This window comes from Molothrus ater, chromosome 15, assembly GCF_012460135.2.
Source record: "Molothrus ater isolate BHLD 08-10-18 breed brown headed cowbird chromosome 15, BPBGC_Mater_1.1, whole genome shotgun sequence".
NCBI lineage: Eukaryota > Metazoa > Chordata > Aves > Passeriformes > Icteridae > Molothrus > Molothrus ater.
This window is the reverse complement of record NC_050492.2, coordinates 16,559,872-16,587,223: the sequence shown is the minus strand read 5'-3', so window position 1 is coordinate 16,587,223 and position 27,352 is coordinate 16,559,872. Positions and strand designations below refer to the sequence as shown.

The following is a 27,352-nucleotide window of genomic DNA, read 5'->3' as shown; positions in this document are numbered from 1 at the left end:
TCCCTCGGCTCGGGATTGTGATCCCCTGGCTCCTCCGCGGAGGGGCCGAACCGAGCCGGGCTGGGCCATGGCCCGATGCACCGGGACGGGCAGAACGGGGCCGGGCCGTACCCGGGCTGAACCGTGCCAAGACGACTGGGCAGAGCCTACCCGGGCTGAACCGTGCCGGTCAGAGCGGACCTTGACCCGGCTGGGCAGTGCCGGGCCAGGGCAGAGCCGCGCCCAGGCTGAACCGTGCCCGGGATGAGCCGTGACAGTCTGGGCGGGCCGTGCCCTGTCTGTGCCGTGCCCGGATCGTGCCCTGTCTGTGCCGTGCCCGGATCGTGCCCTGTCTGTGCCATACCCAGACCGAGCCGGGACGTGCGGTGCCGTGCCCGAATGCCCGAACCGTGCCCTGTCTGTGCCGTGCCTACCCGGGCCGTGCCCTGTCTGTGCCGTGCCATACCCGAACCGAGCCGGGCCGTGCGGGGCGGTGCCGTGCCCGAACCGTGCCCTGTCTGTACCGTGCCATACCCGGGCCGAGCCGGGCCGTGCGGGGCGGTGCCGTGCCCGAACCGTGCCCTGTCTGTACCGTGCCATACCCGGGCCGAGCCGGGCCGTGCCCTGTCTGTACCATACCCGGGCCGAGCCGGGCCGTGCGGGGCGGTGCCGGGCGGGCGGGCGGAGGGCTGGGGCGGCCAATGGCTCCGTCCCGGGCAGCCCAGCCCAGCCCGGCCCAGCAGGTGGAGCGGCTCCGGCTCCATGTGCGCGGCTGGAGGCGGCCCCGGTGCCGGTCCCGCCTCGCCGCTCCCCGGGCGCGCAGCGAGCGGCTCCGTCCTGCCGGGGCGGCGGCTCCGCAGCTGCCGGGGCCGCACTCCGGGATGGCTTTCGCCAATTTCCGCCGCATCCTGCGCCTCTCCGCCTTCGAGAAGCGCCGCTCCAAGGAATACGAGCACGTCCGCCGCGACCTGGACCCCGGCGAGGTGTGGGAGGTGGTGGGCGAGCTGGGAGATGGAGCCTTCGGCAAAGTTTACAAGGTGGGTGCTCCGAGGGCCCCGGGAGCAGCCGCGGCGCCGCCGCCCGGGCTCGGAGCGGCTCCGGCACAGCGGGACCGGCTCCGCATCCCGTTAGCCGGGATGGGCCGGACGGGCTCGGCTGAGCCGCGCTGGGATCGCAGCGCTCCGGGGAGGGGAACGGAGCCAGAAAAGCTTCCTGCTTTTTTTATTTCTTGCCTTTTTTTACTTTTTTTTTTTTTCCTTTTTGTGGGGTTTTTTGTTGGATTTTTTTGTTATTGTTTTGGGGTTTTTTTTTCTTATTTGCTTGTTTTTGGGGTTTTTTGTTTTGTTTTGTTGTTGTTGGTTTGGTTTGGTTTTTTGGTGGTTTTTTTTGTCGCCCCGAATCGCCCCGTTTTCAGAGCGATGCTTGTGTGCGCAGACCCCGGCGCTCCCTTTGCCCAGCCCGCCGCCGGTGCAATGAATGGAGCGAGGTTTCTTGGAAGTCGGCGCTTCCAGGGCTGCCTCCAAGTGTCCCGAGTCCCCGGGGCTGACAGGGGATTTGTATCCCCGCCGTTGCCGCCGGCAGGAAAAACTTGGGAGGGCCAAGAGGAGCTGGCCCCGTGCTGTGAATGTTTAACCTCGGGCTTTAGGGACGGGGGTTTAAAGGACCAAAGATCCCCCGGACTTTGCTCTCCAGAGCAGCCGCTGTCCCCGCTCGGGGCTGCCCCGTGTCCAGCAGGGGATGAGTCCGGGCTGCAGGAGCAGCCCTGGCAGGATCCCGGACACACCTGTGTGACAGGAGCCGCTGGCAATGGGGCGGGAATGGCCTCTCGGGCAGCTGGGGCTTGGTGGCCTCGTTCGATCGCCTGAGAAGGTTTTGCCTCTGAAAAAATGATAAATAAACAGGGCAGGAAGGGAGGCAGGTGACCGCGGGTCAGGGCACGGGGGTTTGGTGTTTATTTCTCATCTCCATCGTGGTGTTTGACAGAAACTCCAAAAAACTGAGTGCTAAATACCCATCGAGTGAAACTTTTTAGTGAAGGGTCCTATCTTCTAAAAAACCACAATTCCTAAAAATTATATTTAAATCCCTTCTCCATTTATCCTTCTGAAGGCAGCATCAGTAGAAATTCTGTTGCCGTTCTGCTCTGTGAGGTGCATTGGAGACACATTTGTGTGTAGCAACACTCACTCCTGCATGATTCTGTGCTTTTATTTGCTCAAGTTTCTCAAACAGTGACAGGAACCAGGTAAACAGTGTAAAATAACTTCAGTGGCCTCTGAGAGAAAGGGAAACTTAAATAATTATTTAAATGCTTTCTATTTTAAACATGTATAATGTACCCAAAGTAGGTGACTTAGAGAATAAAGCTACTTCAGAGGTGGCTGGTTTGGTTTTTTTGTCTGTTGTTGTATCTGAATGCCTCAGTTATTAACCCCAGCCTCACAAGAAAAGCATTGTCAGAGTAACTTTCTTACTGTGGGTAAAGAATGTCAGCCTGTCAGGCAATAACAGCTCACCTCCAGCTCCTTTCATCCCCATTCTGACACAAATGAGAATGAAAATATCCCAGTGGACACCGTGTGTTTACAACCAGAAGTTGTAAACCTTCTGGAATATTCAGGCGAATTTTTGCCTTCGTGGAGTTTTAACCCTGTAAGGCAGGGTGAGGTTTAACATCGTGCCAGAAATCAAAGGGTTACTTTATTGTATTCAGCAACATTTCACTTCTCCATTGCTTTGATCTCTTCTCCACCTGTTCTCCATTCCATCTGGCAAAAGGTCATGGCTGGATTTTGAATTCTCATCCAAGAGTTTCTTTGTTCATTTAAGAACCCCAAATTATTTGGGGGTGCTGTGCTATAAACCTTATTTTAGGTTCATAAATCCTTATTTTATAATGATTAATGATCCTTATTTTAGGATTAATAACCAGAGACACATTTTCCCTTCACCTAAAGGTTTTTGTTTTCTCCTTTTGCTTTTTTATATCTGGAGTGGGGATGAGTGTAAGGTGGGATGTGAAAGAAAGGGTTTGCCCTCTTGTGCTGCTCAGCTGCCAAAAAATCAGCTGAATAACCCAGCAAAAATTGCAGAATAACCCAGCAAAAACCCAGCAGCTGAATAACCCTGCTGTGCTCCGGGAGAGCGGAGGCACCCAAAATTCAGTGAACAGCTTGAATCATTCTCTTGACCCTAAAATCAGTTTCATTTTCTCCCTAAAGGCAGTGCCTGGAGCAAGGCTGAGCCTCTGCAGGGCCCTGAGGTTCTCAGGATGTTGGAGTGAATTCCTGCCCATTTTCCCCTCCTTTTCCACGCCCGGAAGCGTGGGGAGGGGACGGAATCCTGCATCCTGCCCCGTGTGCCATCTGTTGTGTCCCCTTGGAAAGGTCTGAGCAGGGCTTTGTTCTCCGGGCACTCAGACCTGGCAGAAACTGAGGTGTGGAGAGATGGAAACACGGGCTGGCTTTAGGAGGATTTGGTTTTATGAGGTTGGGAGGGAGGAGGGCTCGGGGATTTGGGGTATTCCTGCCCTGTGAATCCTGTCTGGAGCTCAGACAAAGCTGAACTGGCTTCTCACAGTGTTTCCAAAAGTAGGACAGGCTTCATTTAAATGCAGATTAATTAAAAAGAATGAAATTTATAGTGGAGTCTGGATCTTACATGGCAGACCTAAAAAACCTGCGGCCAGCAGAAACTGGGCCTGGGATTTCCCTGTTTTTATAGAAAGTCTTTTTGCAGCACAAGAGGATCTGCCTGCGTGAGGAACCAGTTGAACAGAGGGCAGTGAAGCTGAAAAGTAGGAGGGGGTGGGGAGGAAATGTTCCTTTCTAGCTCTTATTCTGTGAATGCCGTGGCCTTGGCAAGGCCAGAGGTGCTCTGAGGACAGGGTGGCAGCCACAGGTGACCCAGCTGTCACCACCTCATCCAAAGTCCCTTAAATGGATGATCCCAAACCCAGCAGTTGGGAGCTGTGGTCAGTGGGCGCCAGCCTGGGAAGGCTCCAGCCCACCCAGGGTTGGGGTCTGTAAAACTTCCTCACTCTGACCCTTCCTTTCCCAAGCTGCCTTAGAAGAAAAGCAGAGTTACTTTCCTGGAAAGACACCTAAAATACTGCTTATAAACCCAGAGGATCTGTGCTGCCACTTCAGAAAAGACAAGAAAAAAGAAAAAAGCAGAGTTATTCTCCTGGAAAAACACCTAAGATAGCACCCATAAACCCAGAGGATCTGTGCTGCCACTTCAGAGCTGGCACTGTTTGGAGGGACAGGTGGCACTGGCAGCCCCTGGGCTCTCAGGGAAGATGCCCAGGGTGAAACCAGCAGTGCAGGAGCCCCTGCATCACCTCTGAGCCCTGCAAACCGAGCATTCCCTGCCCTGTTAGTGCCCCCAGGAAGGGATGTTGGTGTGGGCAAGGAGAGCTCCTGGCTGGCAGGGGCTCCTCTGGCTGCTGGGGCACTGCCAGAGCCCCCTGCCTTTCTCCTGGGGGTTGTTTTGGTGCCATACCTCCCTGCCTTTCTCCTGGGGGTTGTTTTGGTGCCAGAGCCCCCCTGCCTTTCTCCTGGGGATTGTTTTGGTGCCATACCTCCCTGCCTTTCTCCTGGGGGTTGTTTTGGTGCCATACCTCCCTGCCTTTCTCCTGGGGGTTGTTTTGGTGCCAGAGCCCCCCTGCCTTTCTCCTGGGGATTGTTTTGGTGCCATACCTCCCTGCCTTTCTCCTGGGGGTTGTTTTGGTGCCATACCTCCCTGCTTTTCTCCTGGGGATTGTTTTGGTGCCATACCTCCCTGCTTTTCTCCTGGGGATTGTTTTGGTGCCAGAGCCCCCTGCTTTTCTCCTGGGGATTGTTTTGGTGCCATACCTCCCTGCCTTTCTCCTGGGGATTGTCTTGTGGCCATACCTCCCTGCCTTTCTCCTGGGGATTGTTTTGGTGCCAGAGCCCCCTGCCTTTCTCCTGGGGATTGTTTTGGTGCTCCTGTGCAGCGCTATCTGCCCTGCCCAGCGCTGCCCATGGGGACAGTGGCTCAGATAAGGCAGGGTGGGGACAGGGGGTTTATTCACTGCATCCCTGCAAATCGCCTGCACACAGCTCCACCCCCCACTCAGCAGTGCCTCTTTTGTGCCCTGCTTCTCCTCTCCCCTCCCAGGCGCGCTGGAAAAGGCGAATTTTGGGTTATCTGATGCGCCGCGCTGCTATCGGTGCTGTGCATGCTGCGGGCTGGAAATGTGCCTTGGACAGGGGGTACTGCAGGGCTGATTGCTGGGCTGTGCAGCTGCCTGCAGCAGCAGCACTGGGGCTGTTTGTGGGCACCAGGGTGGCCCTGGCACCTCTCTGCCCATCAGCCCAGCCTGCAGCACTCGAGGCTGGCTCAGGCGATCCAGGCTCAGCTCTTGGTTTGATCCATCAGGGAGCGGGGTTAGGTGGCATTTGGGGAAGGGATTGTTCCCTGGGAGGGTGCCCAGAGCAGCTGTGGCTGCCCCTGGATCCCTGCCAGTGCCCAAGGGACACTTGGATGGGGCTTGGAGCCACCTGGGATAGTGCAAGGTGTCCCTGCCCATGGCAACAAAATGAGCTTTAAGGTCCCTTCCAGCCCAAATCGTTCTGTGATTCTACACTTTAATTCCTGGAAAGGGTGTCACAGAGATGTTAATCTGCCGAGTTAACTTTGAAAAAGAAAAGGGAAGGAAAACAGAAACAGGGGAAGTTTGAGCTGATTGGCCACAAAAAAAAAGTAAGATAGATCATGGTCTTGTCCTTCAGAACTGCTGAAGGGTTTCCTTAAAATCTTTTTGCTTGGGAAGGTTTAACAATGTTAAACCTGGCTGAACTTTAAACCTGATTTTCGCTTGCAGCTGATGGAAGTGTGGGATGCTCTGTCCCTGCTGCAGCCCTGTGCTCTGTGGCTGTCTCTGTGTGACAGGGGACAGGGACAGCTCTCCATGGCCTAAATATTTGGGCAATGACTTCAGTGGCACAGCCCAGATCCTGGCACTGCTGCTGCCATGAGAGCTCAGATCAGCCTTTCACCCTCAGCACGTGGAAACTGCTGCCCAGAAAAGCTCCTCCCTGATTTTGTAAATATTTTGTCTCCTGAGAATCCCATTTCCTTGGAGAAAAGGTTCTTTTCCTGTCCGTGGAGTGCTGCTGTAGACGTGGGGTTCTCAGGTGGTTTGGTGTCCCCAGGGGCTCTGGGGGTGGCCGTGCTGTGTCCCCATCCCCTGGCACTGCCAGCCTGGCCCAGCCTGAATGCAGAGGCAGCAGAGATTGAGCAGGAGAGCCAGGGCACGCTCTGCTCCCGTGGGAAAGGAGGGGGCAGCTCCCCAAGGGCAGGGTCTGGATGTGCCACCCCGGGCTGGGGCTGGAAGGGGCCGCGTGTCCCTGGCACAGGGCACAGCCGTGGCTCTGTTCCTGCTGCAGCTGCGCTCTCTGCTTCTCTGCTGGCTGCAGAAAAGCCCCTCAGGGCCACCTCCCTTCAGGCAGCACAGGGGGACCTGTGTGACCGTGCTCACAGGGGTCCCAGGATGAGGGAAGAGATGAGGATCTGACTCCATGTTTCAGAAGGCTTGTGTTATTGTTTTATGATATATATTACATTAAAACTGTGCTAAAAGAATAGAAGAAAAGGTTTCATCAGAAGGCTGGCTAAGAATAGCAAAAAATGATAACAAAGGTTTGTGGCTCTGGCTCTGTGTCCGAGACAGCTGGGCTGTGATTGGCCATTCATTAGAAACAACCACATGAGCCCAATCCCAGATGCACCTGTTGCATTCCACAGCAGCAGATAATCAATGTTTACATTTTGTTCCTGAGGCCCCTCAGCTTCTCAGGAGGAGAAATCCTAAGGAAAGGATTTTTCATAAAAGTTGTCTGTGACAACCTTGCTGGCATTTCTCACCTCCTGCCCCAGGGCTCCTGTCTTGCTTTGCTCTCTGTGCTGTCTGGGGAGGTGGGACAGGCAGGGAAGGAGGCTGTGCCCAGCAGCTGCTCCTGGTTCTCCTCACAGCTGGATCTGCTGCTCCTGCCCTGCATTCCTTCTGCAGAGGGCAGTGCCAGCAGTGCTGGGCCGCCCTGGCAGCCCTGGGGACAGGGAAGAGCTGAGTGTTCCATTGCCCTGCCAGGGCCTTGCTGAGCTGGTGCTTCCCAGCCCAGGGAGAGAGGGCTGCCAGCCAGCCAGCCCTGCCAGAGCCAGCCCAAAGCCCCTCCCTGGCTCTGGGGTGTCTCAGCCATCCAGCCCCTGCTCCCACAGCCCTCTGTGCACCAAGCTTGGAGCAGGGAGTTGCTAGGAAACTCAGAACTGGCTGAAAGGCTTTTTCCCCCTCTATTTTTTAATTATTTTTTCAATGTTGTGGCGTTGTCTGAATGCAGACAGGGCCAGGAATGCTCCCTTGGTGCTTTCCCAGGGACTGGTGATTTGAAGGATGCTGGGTGCTCTCAGCTATCAGGCATGAGAAAATTCACTTTGATTTGAGAAATAAGGGGGTAGCTGCTGAATGATTAATTATGTTTATGGCATTTGGATGGAAGGGAAAAGCTGGAAATTCCTTTTTGATGCACAGAATGTTGGACGCGCAACTGGAAACATTTGATAAATAATGTTTACTAATTTGTTCTAATGAACAATAAATATATTACAACATATTGCAGAATCACTGCAGTCGGGACCTTTTTATCCATGCTGTAAATCCATTCATTTTCATTAGAATAAATCAAGGGCAAAATTGGGCATTGTCACTTTTTTATTTTAGGCTGAAGCTGCTGGGTCAGTGTGGAACTTCCCCCTCCTCAAACCTTGCCTGTTTGTTTGCATGGCCCAGGAGCTGTGCCTGCGCTCTGTGGGTGTTCCCAGCCCCCTCTCTGTGCCTCTGTGGCTCTTTGGGTGCAAGCTCTGGAACATCACGTGCAGCAGCTCTGCTGCTCTCTGGGCTTCTCATCTCTGCGCCCTTTGCTGGCCTTTGAGGGCCAGGAGGGCTGGTTGTGCTCAGCTTTGCTCACACTTTTGTTTGGCAGGGCTGCCCAGGGGCTGTGGCTGCAGCTGAGCTCTCTGCTGGGGCTGCTTTCCTGCCCTCAGCTTGTATAACCAAAGGAAGGCATTTCTGCTTTTTAATGGGGTTTTTCTTTAACGGTTTTTGGGGTGTTTCATAAGCCACTTCCCCTTGCCTCTTGCTGAAATGTTGCCACAGCTGCCAGAGCAGCAGGGCTGGGGCTGTGCTGGGGCTGTGCTGCTGTCCCCTGGGTCACCAGGGTCTGAATCCAGCATTTCAACAAAACCCCAAATAGGATTCATTCATGGTTCCAGGGGCCTGATAGGCTTGGAAGCCATGGAATGGTTTGGATGGAAGGAACCCTGAAGCTCATCCCGTTCCACCCCTGCCATGGCAGGGACACCTTGCACTGCCCCAGGTGCTTCAAATCCATCCAGCCTGGCCTTGGGCACTGCCAGGGATCCAGGGGCAGCCCCAGCTGCTCTGGGCACCTGTGCCAGGGCCTGCCCACCCTGACAGGGAACAATTCCTAATTCCCAAAGTCCCACCTAGCCCTGCTCTGTCAGTGTGAAGCCATTCCCGTGTTCCATCACTCCCATTCCTGAGGAACAGCCCCTCCATTTTTAATTTTTTGGCGGTTCTTCAGGCACTGGAAGGCCCCAGTGAGGTCACCCCAAAGCTTCACTCCTCCAGGTAGAACAGCCCCAACTTTCCCAGCCTGCCCCCACTGCAGCTCCCATTGATTCTCTGACAGCACCACGAGCACTGACTCGAGCCTGGCCGTGCTGTGTTTGTTTATTGATGCAGGGAGCTCGGGCCAGGTTCATCAGGAGGCAATTATTAATCATGATGTAATCATTAATCATGATGCCATCCCTGGGAGCAGGAGTGGGGTGGGGCAGGCCCAGCTATCACCCCCCAGCTGAGCATCCCTGGGAGCTCCAGGCTCCTCCTGGGGCTCTGTCCTGGTGACATCTGAGCCATCAGCTCTCCTGGCATGGGGACAGGGAGGGGGAGAGGAGCTGACACAGGAATGCGGTGGCATGGCAGCCTGTGGAGGGTGACCCCGTGGCCTGGGGGCTGCAAAGGAGCTGAATGAAGCCCTTGGGGGGGGCTCTCAGTTCTGCTTTCTGTGCCAGTGAGAGCTCAGGGAGGGTTTCCTGTGCCTCACCTAGAAACTGGCCCTGCTGAACCCTCCAGCCTTCCCCGAATGGGTTCTTTCAGCGCTTAAAATAGTTCCTGTGTTTGTCACGCTGGGATTTCACAATAGCTGCGGGCTGAGTCACAGGCAGAGGCCAAAGAGTCACTTCTGTCACCTGAGCAGGCACCTCTCACCCCTCAGACCCACCAAAACCCAGCGGTGCTTTCCTGTGGTGAGCAATCCTGCTCATCCCTGGCACCTCTCCTGGCATCCCAGGGCTTGGGCCAGCACCCCCTGTGTCCCAGGGCTCTGCAGGGAGATCCTTTCCCCTGTTTCCTGCTCCTGTTTCCTCTCCTCTCTCAGTTTACTGAGTAACTTTTATGTGACATTTGTGGAATGCACATTCCAGCCCTGCTCCTGCACTGGCCTGTGCACCGAGCACTTGCTCAGGGGCTGCTGCTGGCCACGAGGGGTTTTTGGGGTTGAGATGGCTGTAATGAACCCCCCTGGAGTTCAGCAGCACCTCCTGGGCACCGTGCTGGCAGCTCTCTGCTCAGATTTTTTTATTTGTTTGTGCTAATTAACACCCCAAGGACAAATTATCTGTAGGATTGAGATGCCCAGGAGTGGAGGAGCTAAAGATGGAGCTGGCATCCGGCAGTTTTTGGGGTTTTGCAGTCTGGGATGGGGCTGTAGCCTGGGGTCAGGGCTGGGGGATGAGCAGACGGAGAGAAAGGGGCAGAAATCCTTGGAATTCAAAGCTTTCATGGTGCCCAGGGTGACCTGCTGGGCTCAGTGCAGGATTGCCCGTGCCAGGCACTGTGCATCTCCCTCTGCCCCGCGTGGGTGGAACAGGACAGCTGGAATCTGGGCCCAGAGCGGGCCATGGGCACCTCAGGCAGGGCTGGACTGCCCAGCCTGTGCCAGTGTTGGTCCTCCCAAAGCTGCAGGCTGGGGTCAGCAGTGCCTGCTCTGCACTGCAGGGGAGATCATGCTCCAAAGCCTCCTGCTCACCCCGTGGTCTCCTCCTGCCATCCTGAGGCTCAGTTTGGCCCCTCCTGGGAAGAGCCCTGGGTTGCAGCAGTGACATCAGGACAGGGTCATGCCCAGCCCACCCCTGTGCCAGCCTGCCCGTGTCACCCTGCTGCTCCACATGTCCTCAGCTGGCTTTTCCTTGGAGGTGCTGCTTTCATTTCCTATGGGTGCCCAAGCTGGGACCTGCCTGTGCCAGCTGGGGAGACGTGGGACATGGGGAGTGCTCCCTTTGGGTCCCTCAGGAGCTCAGGGACATGGGGAATGGTGGGTGAGCACCATTCAAGGGAAATGTAGGTTGGATATCAGGAAAAAGTGTTTTACACAAAGAGTGACAAAGTTCTGGAATGGCTGCCCAGGGAGGTGGTGGAGTCCCCATCCCTGGGGGTGTTTAACAAAGCCTGGATGTGGCACTGGGTGCCAGGGCTGAGCTGAGGGGTTGGGGCTGGGTTGGACTCGATGAGCTTGAAGGTCTCTTCCAACCCAGTGATTCTGTGAATTCTGTGTGTGAATTCTGTGTGATTGTGTGTAATTCTCTGTGAATTCACTGTGTGATTCTGTGTGATTCTCTGAATTCTGTGTGATTCTGTGAATTCTGTGTGTGATTGTGTGTGATTCTCTGTGAATTCTGTGTGTGAATTCTCTGAATTCTGTGTGATTCTGTGAATTCTGTGTGTGACTGTGATTCTGTGGATTCTGTGCGTGGATTCTGTGTGTGGTTGTGTGTGATTCTCTGTGAATTCTCTGTGAATTCTCTGTGAATTCTCTGTGTGATTCTCTGTGTGATTCTGTGAATTCTGTGTGATTCTGTGAATTCTGTGAATTCTGTGAAGCCCTGTTCAGCCCAGCTCACATGGGCTGGGGATGCAGAGGTGCCTGTGCCCGGCTGGGCCCTGGCTGCTCCCCAGAGATGCAGCAATAGCAGTGATCCAGGCCGGGCTGGGCTGTGCTCCCTCTCCCACCCCAGTCTGCAGCCTTGCAGACCCTGACCCCAGCCCAGCTCCTGCTCTGCTCCTGGCTCTCTCCAGGTGCTGCAGGGCCCCAGCATCCTGCAGGGGCTGGGCTGGCAGGGCCCCTCCGGTGGGAAGCAAAGCTCCAGGGGAAGCCCCACCTCTTCTCACAATATTTACTTCCCCTCCTTGGAGCTCTCCCAGCTCTGTGAGTGCAGAGCAAACACAGTGGGGCACTTCTGGCTCCTGTTTGGAAGGGCTGAGCTTCTCCCCGTGCTCCTTCCACATTTCCCCCTGCCCTGCCCTCTGTGTGAGAGCATCTGCTGGTGGCTGGGTGAGAACCCAGCTGAGCTGAGCTGAAGAAACCCCCTAATTTCCCCTGAAAGCAGCAGGAGCTGCTGGCCTGAGTGTGGGCAGTGAGCCCAGATGGAAATGGATTTGTCCCCTGGGTAAGGAGGACACTGCTGTCCCTGCCAGCTCCTGGAATGCAGCAACGCTTCGGAACACAGCAGAGATCCCTCATGTTCCTCCCTCTGCTGAATGATTTGCCCAATATTCCTGTCACCCAAGCTGTGTGAAGCTGTTCAGAGGGGCTTGTGGGGTTTGCAGCAGGAATTCATCCTCCTGAGGGTTTTCCAAACACAGAGATGGAAACTGCAGAGTGGGGAGAGAGGTCACGAGCAGAGCCTGGCCGGCTCCTGCAGGGATTCCATGCACAGTGGGAATCGTTCCCCTGGGGGAGAGGGGAGGAAAAGGGGGCAGGAGGTGGAGTGGTGGCAGTGGGGAGCAGTGGGTGAGCTGCTGGCTCAAGGAGCTTCTGGCAATGTCTGGATGCTCCTGAGTCAGCAGCTCCTGTCTCACCCCTCTGCCACGTGTGACACATCTCCTGCTGCAGCTGGGCTGGGGGTTCTACACAGGCACAGAACCAGTGAGGCTGGAAGAGGCTTTCAACATCATCAAATCCAAGCTGTGCCCCATCCCCACCGAGTGCCACAACCAGGAATTCCTTGGACACTCCAGGGACGGGGATCCAAACCCTCCCTGGGCAGTGCCAGTGCCTGAGCCCCCTTTCCATGGGGAAATTCCTGCTGTGCCCACCCTGAGCCTGCCCTGAGCCCCCTTTCCATGGGGAAATTCCTGCTGATATCCACCCTGAGCCTGCCCTGAGCCCCCTTTCCATGGGGAAATTCCTGCTGTGCCCACCCTGAGCCTGCCCTGAGCCCCCTTTCCATGGGGAAATTCCTGCAGTGCCCACCCTGAGCCTGCCCTGAGCCCCCTTTCCATGGGGAAATTCCTGCTGATATCCACCCTGAGCCTGCCCTGAGCCCCCTTTCCATGGGGAAATTCCTACTGTGTCCACCCTGAGCTGCCCTGGCCCAGCCTGAGCCGTTCCCTCTCCTCCTGTCCCTGTCCCTGGGAGCAGAGTGCCATCCCCACCTGGCTGCACTCTCAGATAGATCTTGGTTGGATTATCTGCATGTTCAGGATTTCTAGTAATTCACCTGTGGTATCATCAGAGAGCTTCTGCACTTTGAGGTTTCATTGCTTCCTTTTTTTCCCCCCCCCCATGCTACAAACAACAGGCTGCATCTCCTTTGCTAAAAGTTTCCCTCTCCCTGTGGTGGGAAGTGGTTTGGGCTTTGCAGCCTGGAGGGAGGAAGGAGGATCCAGCCACTCTGTGGGCAGCTTTGGGAAGCAGAAATGCCCCTGCAGGTTTCTCTCCTGGTGTGATGGCTGGGGCCAGCCAAACTGAGCAGGAACTGGAGCTCCTTAATTTACAGGAGTCATCCATGGAATGGTCAGTGGTAAAAGCCTCCTACACTTTATAGCATTTTGTGGCAGGTATTTCTGAATTGCTGTGCAATTTTCAATCCTAATGCTCGGCTTGCTGGGCTGTGAGCACACACTGACAGCTCAGTTTGCCATCAACATAAAATAAAATAAATGGGCTCAATAAATGGAGATTTTCATCAACATAAATAAAAAGGGAGTTTTCAACACAGCAGAGGGCAATTTTTTATATTGAGTACCAGTGATAAATGTTAAAAACACCCAAACCCCAAAGCTGCTGGTGGAGTGCCCATCCCTGGAGGTGTCCAGGGAGCAGATTCCAGAGCTCAGGAATTTGGTGCTCCTCACTTTCTCTGGACTCACCCTGGCTTTTCCTTCCAGGCCAAGAACAAGGAAACGGGAGCTCTGGCAGCTGCCAAGGTCATCGAGACCAAGAGCGAGGATGAGCTGGAGGATTACATGGTGGAGATTGAGATCCTGGCCACCTGTGACCACCCCCACATCGTCAAACTGCTGGGAGCCTTCTACTGGGATGGCAAACTCTGGGTAAGGCTGGCCTGGCACATCCTGCCCTTGCTCAGACAAAAGGGCTCTCATGGTGAACAAAACCTCTGTCTGGAGCTGCTTGAGCATCAGAAATGAGTCATCAGCTCACTCTGTGCTCAGGGCCTGGATTTTCCCTGCTGTCTTCATCACCAAACCCTCTTCTCACTAAAGCTGCTGGTAAAAACCTGAGGGAAGGCCAAGGGATTTCACAGGGAAGTTGGAGTTGTGCTTTCTCCACCAGTAAGGGTTTGTAAAGGGAGAAAAAGCATCACCAGTAAGTTCCCCTCTCCTTTAAGACACCAGCTGGAAGGATGACTCTTCCAAGTGATTTTCTGGATTTGGGGCTGATTTGGGGCTCAGCCCTTGCCATGCAGAGGCACCTGAGCTGCTCCATTGTGGAGATGCAGGAACCATGAAATGCAGGGGAGTGGGTTGGTGCAAGGGCTGGAACAGCAGGTTCCTGCAGCTCTCTCCCTAGCCCAGCAGGTTTAAATATGGTTTTTTTTATTTCCCCTGCCTGCTGCTCTCTCAGAGTGCCTGGCAGCAGAGGCAGCTGAGTGTGAAAAGCAGCAGAGGAAGCTGAGGAAGCTGAGTGTGAAAGGCACCTCCCTTCCTGTGCTCTGTGCAGGGCATGGAGAGGCTGAGGGAGTGAGCCCTTGGGTGCTCTGGGTGAGGATTGTGGAAATCAGGTGAACAGCAGCATTTCCAAACCCATCTCAGTTCATCTGCTCCTCCTTGAACTGCAGGAAGTCATGAGAGTGGCAAAGGCTGCATTCAGCAGCTCTGCTGCTTCTTCCTTCCTGTTTTTAACATCTCAGATACCTTTGTGGCCTCCCTGAGTAGATTTACCAGAGTTAAAGCGGAGATCTCAGCTTTTGGGGCTTGCCCTGGGGTGAGCTGAGCTGCTGGAGCTGCCAGTCCCTGCCTGTGGTGCCAGTCCCAGCCTGGCTCACTCCTGGCTCCAGCAGTGCAGGAGAGGGATGTTTCATTGGGCTGCTTCTGCAGGCACCTTCTGCATTGTCAGCACATGTTTCCTTTGTTAAAAATCCATGGCTAAAGCCCCTGAGCTCTGTGGGACACCCAGCTTGGAGTGCTGGGGTGTTTCTGCTCTCTCTTCTGGTCTCGAGGGAGCTGAGTTGTCCCCTTGGTATTTTGGATGGATTCTGAGCCCTGGTGTGTTAAAGAGCAAGGTAAATATGTGTTCTGCTAAGGAAGGGAAGGACAAACATCCCTCCTAGGAGGGGACTTGGGATTTGGATGGACTGCAAGTGCAGCAGGATTAATCTGGGCTAAAGTAAAAAGGCAAACCCAGCCTGAGCTGGGGTGAGAGATGAGGCTGCTTCCTCTGCCACCCTCTCCTGGCTTCACCTCCCTGCTCTGCCTGCATCTTCCACGTGGCCCCTGCTCTTCTCTGAAATGTCAGCCCCCTCCCAAAGCCAAGGAAGCTTTGCCTTCCTTCCTTCCTGGAGGAAAGGGATTGCAGAGTCCCTTTGTCCAGGGAGGGCTTTGGGACCTGCCAAAATTAAACTCTGCCACAGGAGCCTCCTGTGTGGGGCTCCCCACCAGGGCAGGGCATGGGGTTCTGTCAAACCCACCCTTGCAGCCCCAGAAGTGTTCTGGGAGCAGGATCCTTCTCTTTATTTCATTTTTGGAGTAGCATTTGCATTTCAGTGCTCAGGCTGGTTTTATTAATGCTCCAGTGTTTTCCTGGCTTGGAGAGCAGTCATTAAGCCAGGCTCTTTTATTTCTGCAAGGCTTTTAGTCCCTACCAGATTTTCCCTGAAGTCCAAACCTTCCACTGCTTGGTGACCGGTGCTGCTGGGGAAAATTTGCATCCAAATATAAACAGCAGCTTCTATTGCTCTGCCCACATCCCATCCTCATTGCTGTCTGTGCAGTTGTTTGAAGCAGCATTTTCCTGGATCGTTTGCATGCTGGGTGCCTGGATTCTCAGAGTGGCTCTGGATAAAACCTCTGGGGGTGCCTGTCTGGTCAGGAACCCTCTGTGGCTTCCTTGCTCCTCACAGCCCAGCATGGAAAGAGAACATTCCAAGTGAGCAGCTCCAGATGTGCCCAAGCTCCTGGATGACAGCAGCTTGAATAATTCACAGTGCCACAGGCAGGCTCAGCCTCAGAGGGGCTCTTCCTAAATCACTCTGGCTGCTCTTTCCTTGGCTTCACAAGGGAAATGTGTGAGGAACCCTCTGCTCCTCCTGGGCTGGGTCAGGTCCCCCTGGCTCCTCTGCCAGGCTCTGGCTTTGTGCTCCAGCAGCCAGGAGGGGCCATGAAATATTTGTGGAGCAAAAGACCTCTCTGTGCAAGGGGAGGTGGCAGAAATCCACAGCACTGGAAGGAAAGCACAAACCAGAGAGTTCCTCTGGGTTTTGTACCTGGTTGGTGTTAAGTGTAAAAGGAGGAAAACCCCAGTTCTTGTGTGGGATGGAGCAAAGCCCACTGTGAGCAAGGGTTGGGAGAACCCCAGTGAGTTCCCAGGAATAAATCTGGTGGGATAACAGCATCCAGCACGACCTTTCTTGGCATTTAAATCCTCTGCAGAGAGGCTGTGCCCTGCCAGCAGCTCCTATCTCATTCCATCCCCCTCCACCTCCTTTTCCTTGCTCATGGCAAGGCCAAGAAGTCTTGTGCTGCTTGAAAACAGCCCAGGGAAGCTGCAGAACTGCCCTGGTGGGAGCTTTCAGGATTTTATTTTATTTTTATTACAAGCCCCGTGGCATTTCGTGTTCTTTTGCATAAATCCTGGCTGCTGGAAATGGGGGCACTGAATGAAAGCTGAGATTCTCATGCTTTCTTTTAAAGAGTTTGGTTTGAGTCCTTGTGGCTGGGACACATTTGAAATTCTCTTTTCCTGCACTGTGATGCAGGACTTGGAAACACAGAAGCAAATCCCCCTCGCCCAAGATAACACAGCTTTTAAAATGGGGACTTTTTAAAGTTATTTGTGGCTTAGGAATGGGGCTGAAAGGGGGGGGTTTGCTTGCTTAGAACAGAATTTTCGCTGATAATTATTACAGCATGGGAAAGGAACACAGCAGCTCTTGTGTTTTGTGTCCCTCTCGAGGGCTGCCTGTTTGGGAGTCTTTTTTTCCCCCCTTCCAAAACAACAACAAAAAGCCAGGCTGAGACCTCAGAGGAAGGGAGGAACTTTTGATGTGGTGCTGCTGCTGCTGAAGCCCTGTGCTGTTCCCAGCCAGAGCAGTGATAACACACAGGGGAGGAGAGTTTTGTTTGCTGTGAAGAACCCGACCTCTCCTGCAGGAAACCTCTGCTCCCAGGGGATGGTGGCTGTGCCCAGGCAGCCCAGCAGCAAACCCAGGAGCCTGAGATGCTCCAGGAATCTCTAGAAATTCAGGATAGCTCTAGAAATCCAATGATATTAAAACATCATTTGGCCCCAGGTGTTGAAGCACCGTGCTGGTGCTGGGACAGCTTTTCCAGGGAAGCCCTGGGGAGTTGTCTCCCCCTCCCTGCTTCTCCCTGCCCCACGGTTGCCATGGCAAAAGGGTTTTTGAACAAGCAGCCCTTTCCTGGAGATCAAAGCAGGGGTGACTGCACCGTGCAGGTAACCCTGCCTGCCTGGGCCTTTTGGGGAATGGCTCATTGAATCAGCTTAGGGTTTCTCCTGTGTGGGTACAGGCTCCTACAGCTGGCACAGACACTCCAGCTCTGTGCTGCTCTTTGTACTCACCTTAAAAAAGCCCTTTGCATTTGCTGTGGGCAGGCCCTGACCTGCTCAGCCAGGGACTTTTGGGATTGCTCCCCCTTTGATATGGATGTTGACTGGAGATTTGGGCATTCTTGAAAATCCTGTAGCATAAAGAAACGTTCATTATCCCATGCGCTCGACTGCTGGGCTATGCAAAGCATCTGCAGCCTCTGAGGCTGGCAATACCTTTGCTTTAAAACAAACAGAAAAGGGAGCTGGTAGCAGGCTCAGATTCCCCACAGCTTTCCTTAGCAAGGGGAGGTTATCACAACTTGCAGGGATGTCTTGCAGGGTGAGCAGCCTGAGCTTGGCTGGATGCCCGTGGGGATCTGTTTGTGTGAACGCTGGACCAGAGCAAGGCTCTCCAGGCTGCTCAGCCCTCAGTCCCTGAGGAATCCCGAGGCTCTTTGTGTCCCTTTAAAGCTCCACTTGGCAGCAGAGCTGCAGCCCTTCCTACTTGGCCTCCTGCTCCTGGAGCCTTGTACCAAACTTCCCCCAGAAGTTGTTGAACTTTGTCGTTCGAGCTGGCGGCACTCGAGCGCGGCCCAGGGAAAACCCAGGGAAACAAAGAGATCCCAAACTCTGCTGAACAGCTCACCAGAGGAACAGCAATCCCTCCCCTTCCTCCTTGCCCCAGCTGCAGGAGCATAAATCCCAGTCCCCGTGGGATCTGGCAGCTCCCTGGGACACGCAGGGCTGGGGAGCTGCGCAGGATCAGCCCCGCTGGGAGCGGCAGTGAGGGGGTGGGGTTTGCTGGACCGGTTTCCAAATTCCTACCAGTCCAGAATTCGGGCAGAAGCGCAAAACACCCCCAGGAACTCGAGCAGGGTGGGTGGGAGAGGAGCAGGTGTGGGCAGATAGCAGCAGGGCATGGCCTGGCCCTGGGAATGCAGCAGGGACATCGCAGGGTCCCCTCCCTGTCCTCAGGGGCAGCTCCTCAGCTTGGCCAGAGCTGCAAAGTGGAAAAAGTGATGCAGCCCAGTGGCTTTTTGGCACTTTGCTGCATTTCCAGGGTCAGCAGCTTGCTGTTCAGAGCAGCACAGTTGGAGAGGGTGGTCACCCCTGCTCCGGCCTTGGGGCCGTGTCTCTGCCAGCTGGGATGCCCTGGCTCAGATCTCTGTGTGACATCTTCCCTGCTCTCTGCCTGGCCATTCCCAAAGGCCTGGAGGTCTGAATCTTCTTCTGCTGGAAATCTGGGCAGCAGGTTCCACGGGCCCCCTCTGTGCTGTGAACGTGAGCTTCGGCATTCAGCCTCCTGGCAAGTGACCCTAAACCCTATTCTGGGTAAATCCTATTCCCTTAAAACAGAGGGAAACCAAATGATTTTTAGCAACCCCCAAAACGATTTATGTATCAGGCAAATTGCCACAGCCCAGCTGAGTTCAGGAGTGCTCCTGCAGGTACCAACACGACAGCCCAAAGGAGAACAGAAACCTTTGTCTGCCACCCTTTGCACAGGATAACGTTGCATGAAGAGGTTATTGAGGTAATAATTCCTTGTGATTGCTCAGCCTTGTCATCTGCACACCCTGGAACGCTTTAGAAAAGGCCTGGTGTCATCATCCTGGCTCTGAGAGTGAAGGCACAGACAGGGATTTGCCTAAAGTTTCCCCAAGGGTAAATGGCACTTGGGAATGAGTGCTGGGTGCTGAGTCCCAGTGCAGGGCTGTAACGTGAGGCCAGAGCTTCATGAAAAGAGAAGCAGAGCAGACAAGAAGCCTTGTAGGCAAATCAGTTTTCAAAGCACCTGAAAACTTTGTTTAGGACTGAATTGCAATAAGCCACGTTCCCACTTGGCTGGATCTCCCAGGGAATGCTAAGGAGCAGAGTTTGCATAGACAGGAATATTTATGGACTCCCCGTGGATAGGAGACAGTGCCTTGAAATCCAGCTTCAGCAAGGAGGGATAGCTTGCAGGTTTAAACTTTATTCTGTTTCAGATATAGTCTGAAAGTTGTCATTTGCAGGGAGGGAGGGATGTCCTTTTGCAGACCTCGTGGCCTGGAGTGATCCATTGACTTCAAAGCCCTCACTGGAATTGTTTAACAGCAACACTCAGGTTGGGTGGTGGATCCAGGCACCTCATGCTGGGAATTTGGGGATGATGAGGACAAGGGGTTGTTGTTTGTAAAAGCCCTGGAATTGTTTAACAGCAACACTCAGGTTGTGTGGTGGATCCCGGCACCTCATGCTGGGAATTTGGGGATGATGAGGACAAGGGGTTGTTGTTTGTAAAAGCCCTGGAATTGTTAAACAGCAACACTCAGGTTGGGTGGTGGATCCAGGCACCCTGTGCTGGGAATTTGGGACTGATTAGGACAAGGGGTTGTTGTTTCTAGGGAGATGCCAGGCAGCAGTGGAAAACTCATCGAGCCCTTTGCCAGCCCTTCACTGCATTGTCCTCGTGGCCAGGTGAGGCTCTGGGCTGTGCTGGAACTGCTGACTCCATAAAAGCCACCAGGAAACTTGTCCTGGGTCAAACTCCAGCTCTCCCAGTGAGCTTTGCCCTCCTGAGCTGCATCATCTCTGTCAGATGCTGACACAGGGCACTTGGGGAATCTTCCCACTGAAGCAGCAACTTCTTCCTTTTTGCTGTTTATATCTGAAACCATTCCTGGAGTTTTGCTTCCCATCCCGTAACAAAGTGAACTCAGTGGCCTCTAAATGCTGATAACTTGGTGAGAAAAGGGATCCCACTCACAGCCCTCCAAGCAGCACAAGGAGCTTTTTTGCAACATCAAAACCATTTGGTCGAACTCAAAGGAGTTTCAATTTGTGCTGCCAAAATTGCAGGAGGGATGGGAATATTTCTGCCATCTGTGGGGGGCAGTCCAAGGAAACATTTTGTCATCTTGCAGTGATTTCAATGTGGAGAACTCATCCCCAGTTTCCTTAAGGTCAGCAGGGAGCCCTGCACTTCGCCAGGAGTATTGACTTTATTCTCCATAAAGTTTTCTTACTCTGAAACTCCCTAAACTTTGTGTTCCTTGTTTCCTGCCCTGCATCTTCTTCCGCCCCCCAGCCCTTATGGGGACAGCCTTTTTTCATTTCTGATTTCAAATATTTTTCTCTGTAGGTTATTTTGTCCAGAAAAGGGGGCAGAAAAGGTTTATTATATTTAAAGTCTCTGAATGGTGTCCTTGTCCGTGAGGGAAAATTGGCAAGCTTGGAGCCTTCTCTTACAGAGAGGGAATTATTTCACTTCCACCTACAGCATATTTGCCATGTCAGGCCAGCTTTTGACATTTGTGCTGCTCTGGGGCAGCCAAGAGGCTTTTGGTGGCTTCCGGATTGTTCTGTGCCCTCTCTGTGGCTGCTGAGGGCTGGCTGCAGCTGGAGCTGGTGGCTTTTGCAGCTCCCACTGGCTCTTGGGTGTTGTCCCCTTTTGTCTTGGTGCTGCTCTGGCCTCGTGGGGCTCCAGGAACGAGCTTGGGAAGGATTTCGTGGCTCAGCCCCCAGCAGAGAGCAGGGGCAGCTCAGCCTTGCTCTGGGTGAGCCCATCTGGTGGAGCAGTCATTTCCACCTGGGCGTTTTCCAGACTGGAGCAGGGCATGGAAAAGGAGTGTCCCAGCTGGCCCCAGCCCTGCTGCACCTCAGGGACACCTCAGGGACACCTCAGGGACACCTCAGGGACACCTCAGGGACATGCAGGGACACCACAGGGACATGCAGGGACACCACAGGGCTCCCTGGCATGGAGAGGAAGGAGCCAGATGTGCCCGCAGGGGTGCCCAGCAGGGCTTTCCTGGCATCACCACCCTCTTACAGGAAAAGCAGACAGGAATTTCCTTCACATTCAGCAGAACCACAGCAAAGGGAGAAGGGAAAGAGCCCGAGGAGCTGGGGGCCCTGGCTGCTGCAGCTGTGCTGGTGCTGCACACAGGGAGCAGCTCCTGGCTGAGAGGGGCACAGAACAGGCACAGGAACTCCCAGCTACAAACCCCCCCTGCCCCTGGAGCTTTGTGCCAGCTGCACACCCTGGGTGCAGAGAAGGTGGGCCAGGTGTGAGGGGTGGCAGGAAGGAACCTGACACATTTCCTCCCCCAGCTCTCTCTGCAAGTGCAGCACGGTTTCCTTTAGCAAATTTGGTTTTCTTATCTCTGCAGCCCCTGTGTGCCAGCACAAGGCTGGGCTGGGGCTGCTTTCCACTGTGGGTGACAGGGACACCTCAGAGCTGGCCCAGAAACGTGGCAGAGCCACGTGGGTGCAGGGGTGGCCGTGGCAGCAGGATGCTGTGGCTTCCAGAGCTGCTCCCACAAGCACAGAGAGCCCCACTGCTGCAGCCTGGGAGGAAATGGTGGGGGCTGCTTGAAAAATGCACGTTTGGAAGTTGAAAATGCACATTTGGAAGATGAAAATGCACATTTGGAAGTTCCCTGGGCCAGGCAGGGTGGGTCTGGGGGCATGGCAGGGCTCTGTGCCCACTGGGGGCTGCAGTTCTTGTCACGGTGCCACAGAATCACCTGAGGATATCCTGAGCTGGAAGGGACCCTCCAGGATCATCAAAGTCCAGCTCCTGACCCTGCACTGGGCCCCCAGGTTAAAACTGATTCATTAATGCGGATCAAACCCAAAATCTGGGCTGTCCCCAGAGCCAGCCTGGACAATCCCAGCCCCTGCAGCCTCCCACTGTGTGAGAGAAGGTGGGCCAGGTGTGATGGGTGGTAAGGAGGGAGCTGACAGCATTTCCTTCCTCAGCTCTCTTTGCAAGTGCTCTCTCTCCATGTGCTCCGACCCTCCCATCTTCCCCCTCCTGCCCACACAACAATCCCACAAATGATGGGCAGAGGGGTCTGAACCCTTTCCATGACCTCCTGAAGGCTCTCAGTGAGATTCCTTGACTGCTGCAGGGCTGTAGTGCAGACCCAGCACAGCATTTCCCCCTAACCCCGTGAGCGTTCACAGATACTCAGAACACCAACAGGGAACAAACCCCCACAGGGCTGGCCCTGGGGGCTCTGGAGCCCCTCTGTGACCCCAGGCTCCTCAAGGAGCTCTGCACAGCCCCAGGAGAAGCCTGCAGGGACCCTCACCTGCAGTGCCCTGGCACCGCTGGGCTGCCAGCCCTGCCCTCAGGTGCACCCAGGGCCACCCCTGGCAGGAGCTTTCCCACCTGGTGGCTTCTGCTTTCCACCCCCTGGCCCTTCCTGCCTGCCAGGGAAGTGTTTGTGGGTACTGCCCTCTGAGTTAGAGCCAAACCCTGCTGGGGCCAGCAGCTGTCCCACCCTTGGCCACTGGGCACTGTTTGGTGACATTATCTCTCAAGATAAGCTTTTTATGTGTGGTTTTCCTCTTTGTTTTAGCCATGCAGAAAGTTCCAGGCGTTCAGACATGCCCAGGAGGCAGGAGCTGTCCTGCCCAGGGTGGGAGGAGTGAGCTGGGGCTTGCTGCCACCTTGGGGGTACCTGGGCAGGAGAGGCTGCTCCTGGTTTGCCAGACCCCAAATCCTTCCAGATCCTGCTGTGGTGAGCACAGGATTAAGATTAAGAGCCATAGGGAAAATCAAGGTGACCACCATTGAACTTGAGTGGACTTTCTCTTATTAATTTAAATTTAATATTTATTAGTACCTGGGCAGGAGAGGCTGCTCCTGGTTTGCCAGACCCCAAATCCTTCCAGATCCTGCTGTGGTGAGCACAGGATTAAGATTAAGAGCCATAGGGAAAATCAAGGTGACCACCATTGAACTTGAGTGGACTTTCTCTTATTAATTTAAATTTAATGTTTATTAGTACCTGGGCAGGAGAGGCTGCTCCTGGTTTGTCAGAAGCTGCTCCTTGGTTTTTGTCACCCAAAATGCCTCCAGATCCTGCTGTGGTGAGCACAGGATTAAGATGATCCATGGGAAAAAATGAGGTGAGCACTATTTAACTTGAGAGGACTTTCTCTTATTAATTTAAATTTAATGTTGATCAGTACCTGGGCAGGAGAGGCTGCTCCTGTCAGACCCAAAATGCCTCCAGATCCTGCTGTGGTGAGCACAGGATCAAGATGAGCCATGGGAAAAATCGAGGTGCCCACCATTTAACTTGAGAGGACTTTCTCTTATGAATTTAAATTTAATGTTGCCCGTTGCAGAGGTTTTTTGAAAAGGAAAGGTTTTGTGGTGTCTGCCTGCAGAGCTCTGTGCTTTTGTTTTGTTTCACATGTTTTATTTAAGCTGTCACAGAGGTTTTCACAGGTACTGAGAGCAATTTCCTTTCTCTGTCAACCCAGCTGCCCAAATCTGCTGTGTGTGTGCAGCCAGAGCATCCCCTGGAGCTGGGAGTGAGCCCAGGGTTTCTGAGCCCCTTGGCTGGGGCTGATTTGGGGCTGGGCGCTCTGCCTGTGCCTGTCACTCTGTCGTGTGGCTCAGATAACTCAGAAATGGAGCTACCAGTGACTCTTGGGGTGGTTGTAATGGACCGGAGGCCGAAACAGGGATGGTGGATTCGTAGGAGCTTCGATGTGGCACGGGAACCCTGTGTCCCCCCAGCTGCCTGGGCTGAGGAAGTCCCTGGATTTCCTGGGACAGTGATTTCCTCTGCACAAAAATCCTGGAAGTCCCTGGGTTTCTTGTGCACAGGAAATCATCAGGAACAGGATGTTTGCTGCCTGCACACCCACAGGGCCCCGAGCAGCAGCAGCAGCAGGAGGAGCTGTGGGTGCTCCCAGCTCTCACACAGCTGCTGATGTCACCTCCATGGCAGAGCCCTCTCCAGGCTGGCCCTGCTCCCGAAGGAAGTGTGCTCAGAGGATGATCTGGGACACTGCCAGCTCTGTTTGTTTAAATTGCATTTCTGGGGCTGAAACCAGCTCGTTATTTTTTTAGCTGCTCTGGTCACACCCAGAATTATTCTTTGACATCTCTGCCCTTGTTGAAAATGCACATTTGGGAGTTGAAAATGGACATTTGGAAGTTGAAAATGCACATTTGGAAGTTTCCTGTGTTCCCAGTGCCCAGCTGCAGCCTGCTGGGCCTGGATGGACACTCAGGGTCACACTGCTCCAGAGGGACTGGTGCTGCTCATTTCCTCATTGCCAGGCTGCAAACCTGGCTGGAATTTTGTGAGGTTTGCTCCGAGGAGCCCAGGAAGGGCTGGTGGGCGCTGCTGGTTTATTCTGCTCTGATGAATGTGGTGAGGAGCACCACACAAACAATGGGCTGGAACGATGCTCCTGGGGCTCTTTGGGGTGACAGTGGGGCACAGGGCAGTTCTGTGCCTGGGGACAATTCCTGCCCTTCCACGTGCTCAGGAAGCTGCTGGAGCTCTGGCTCAAGGTATTAAACAACAAGCAAGTGTTGGTGTGTCCCACTGCTGCTCTGCTGGCCCCATCCCTGCTGCCAGGCTTCCACCTGCATGCGTGGGCATGGGTTCTCCTGGTTTGGGGATGGTTCTGTTGTCTTCTTCCCAAATATTTCTCTCCACCTGCCTGTTTCAGCCCTGGCCCCTGGTTATTCTCCTCCAGTGGTGCCCCTGTCACACCTGCCTGGGTTTGTCCCTCTCTGCCTCCTTGGCCCTGGGCTGATTGCCCAGAGCAGCTCCAGTCCTGCTCCTGCTCCCCATTGTCTCCCAGCAGGTGATAGGGGTGGGATGTGGCTTTCCTGGAGCTGCAGGATCAAACCATGAGAAATGGATCTCGAACCTTCTCCCCTGAGCTCCTGGGCCAGTGCTTGGAGCTGCTCTGAGTGACGTGAGCCCCTCTGGATGGGTTCAGAGAGCTGAGCTGTAAACAGAGCTCAGGGCTGTCCTTAGAGTCACCTCTGGCATTTCACCACTCTGGAATGCTGCCCTGTGTCACCTCCACGAGGAGGAGAGCTGCTTGGAGAGGTGAAGCAGCTCTTGTCCCCTGTAATCCCTGGCTGCTTGAAATTGTAATCAATTGATGTGAGCAGGGGATTGCTGAACCTGTGCAGAGCTGAGGGGAGAGGATCTGCATCCCTGAGGTGCTGGGGACCACTCATGGCAAGCAGATGTGTGGGACAGGCAGGGCTCTGCACATCCCTGGGGAAGAATGGCAGCATCTGGGGAATGTGCTCACCCTGTTTATTGACACGCTTTCCCCTCAAACTGCTCCAAATAAGAGAGCAATGAACGACTGAGCAATGTGGGGAAATAAAACCAGCTAAAAAACCCTTCCCTAAAGACACAAGAGCCCTCCCCATCGCTCACTTGGCCGGGAAAACCTTGCCTGAAGCCTCTCAGCCACGTCAGCTTGCAGCTATGACAGTTATCCCACCCTGCTGGCAGCGCTGCTCCCAAAGGCAGGGGAGGGATGGAAACGGGGGCAGCCCCAAATCCTGAGGCTGCTGCTGGGCTGGGCAGCAGCTCCGGGGCTGCTGGGGCTGCCCCAGCCCCGGGAGGGTCGCTGGGAGCTGGGCAGAGGGTGGCACCTGAGCCCGGGGCTGGCAGCTCCTGGCAGTGCCCAAGGGGAGCTCACAGGGCAGGGAATCCAGCCCAGCTCTGCTCCCCTCCCCTCGCCCAGTGGGACCCAGCCTGACTTTAACCCTCTCTTTGCCCCCCAGATCATGATCGAGTTCTGCCCGGGCGGGGCCGTGGATGCCACCATGCTGGGTGAGTGCAGCTGTGTCCTCTGGGCATTTCCAGCAGGTGACAGGGGTGGGATGCCATGATACCACCATGCCACCATGCTGGGTGAGTGCAGCTGTGCCCCCTGGGCATTTCCAGTAGGTGACAGGGGTGGGATGCCATGATACCACCATGCCACCATGCCACCATGCTGGGTGAGTGCAGCTGTGCCCTCTGGGCATTTGCAGCAGGTTATAAGGGTGGGATGCCACCATGCCACCATCCACCATGCTGGGTGAGTGCAGCTGTGCCCTCTGGGCATTTGCAGCAGGTGACAGGGGTGGGATGCCACCATGCCACCATCCACCATGCTGGGTGAGTGCAGCTGTGCCCCCTGGGCATTTGCAGCAGGTGACAGGGGTGGGATGCCACGATACCACCATGCCACCATCCACCATGCTGGGTGAGTGCAGCTGTGCCCCCTGGGCATTTCCAGTAGGTGACAGGGGTGGGATGCCATGATACCACCATGCCACCATCCACCATGCTGGGTGAGTGCAGCTGTGCCTGCTGGGCATTTCCAGCAGGTTATAAGGGTGGGATGCCACCATACCACCATGCCACCATCCACCATGCTGGGTGAGTGCAGCTGTGCCCCCTGGGCATTTGCAGCCCCCTGGCACCAGGAGCAGCCCTCAGACACACGGCAGGCATGGGTGCCACCGCTGCCCGTTCTCTCCCAGGGGTTTGCCTGTTTCCATCCCCTCAGCAGAAGGTGTGGCAGCTCTGGGGGAGTTTTTGGGCTATTTTAATGTCATTTTGTGGTTTAAAGCTGCTGGGATCAGCAGGGGTGGGGACAGGGGAGGGTCTGGCTGCAGGGGAAAGCTGAATTTCAATATTTGTCTGCTGGGGGCACTGGGACCCCGTTCCCACAGCTCCCTGCAGGCTGAGATGTTGAAGCTGGGTTCCTGTCAAGGTGAATTTCCCCAGCTGTTCTTGCAGACTTTTCTGTGTGGTATCAGGCATTGTGAGGCACACAGAGCTCTGCTGAGCTGCAGTTTGCAGCAATCTCCCCTCTCCCAACTCCTCCCTCCCTCCCTCGCAGAGAGAGCTGCTGGGAGCATGGATGGTGGCTGCACCCCAAAAGGGCCCTGGCTGGGGGTAGCAGATGTGACACTGACACCACCCTGCCAGGGCCCTGGGACAGAGCCACATCTCCCTGGGGCTTACTCCTTGTCAGCCCTGATCCCTCCAAAGGCCTCACTTGCTTTTTATTCCCGAATTTATCATCTTTAACTCGGCCCTTAAACCTTAAACCCTCCTTTAAGGAACTTTAAAGCTGCTTCGAATCACTGCATGAAGAAATACCTTTCCTGAAGTGCTGGAGGGAGTGATGCCTTCCCATGGGAAACCTCAGCAGTGGGGTTTTACCCATCTCTTGGGACACAAAAATGCTCCTGAGCATTCCTGGCTCCTCTCTGGAGGACCTGGCAGGGGCAGCAGAGAAAACCATGAGAGAGCAGCCTGGCTGTAGCTCTGTGACCCCTGAGTGAGGGTGAGGAGGAGCTGGAGCTCAGGAATGCTCCCAGAATTAGTAAATCCCAGAATTAGTAAATCCCAGAAATAGTAAATCCCAGAATCAGTAAATCCCAGAATTCCAGAAGTGCTGAATGCTGCCTGGTCCACCCCTCCCATCCCCAC

The 27,352-nt window shown here is 54.7% G+C and overlaps 1 protein-coding gene across 1 annotated transcript in view; it reads left to right on the top strand.

Annotated features, from left to right (window-relative positions):
* The first annotated feature begins 841 nt into the window (after positions 1 to 841).
* The window catches only part of STK10 (serine/threonine kinase 10), a 44,839-nt gene continuing 18,328 nt past the window's right edge, over positions 842 to 27,352 (top strand). The window contains exons 1-3 of the mRNA XM_036392012.2: positions 842 to 1,016; positions 13,253 to 13,417; positions 25,648 to 25,696. Coding sequence (XP_036247905.1) covers positions 861 to 1,016; positions 13,253 to 13,417; positions 25,648 to 25,696 — 370 coding nt within the window. The 5' untranslated portion in view covers positions 842 to 860. The remainder of the gene's footprint in view (positions 1,017 to 13,252; positions 13,418 to 25,647; positions 25,697 to 27,352) is intronic.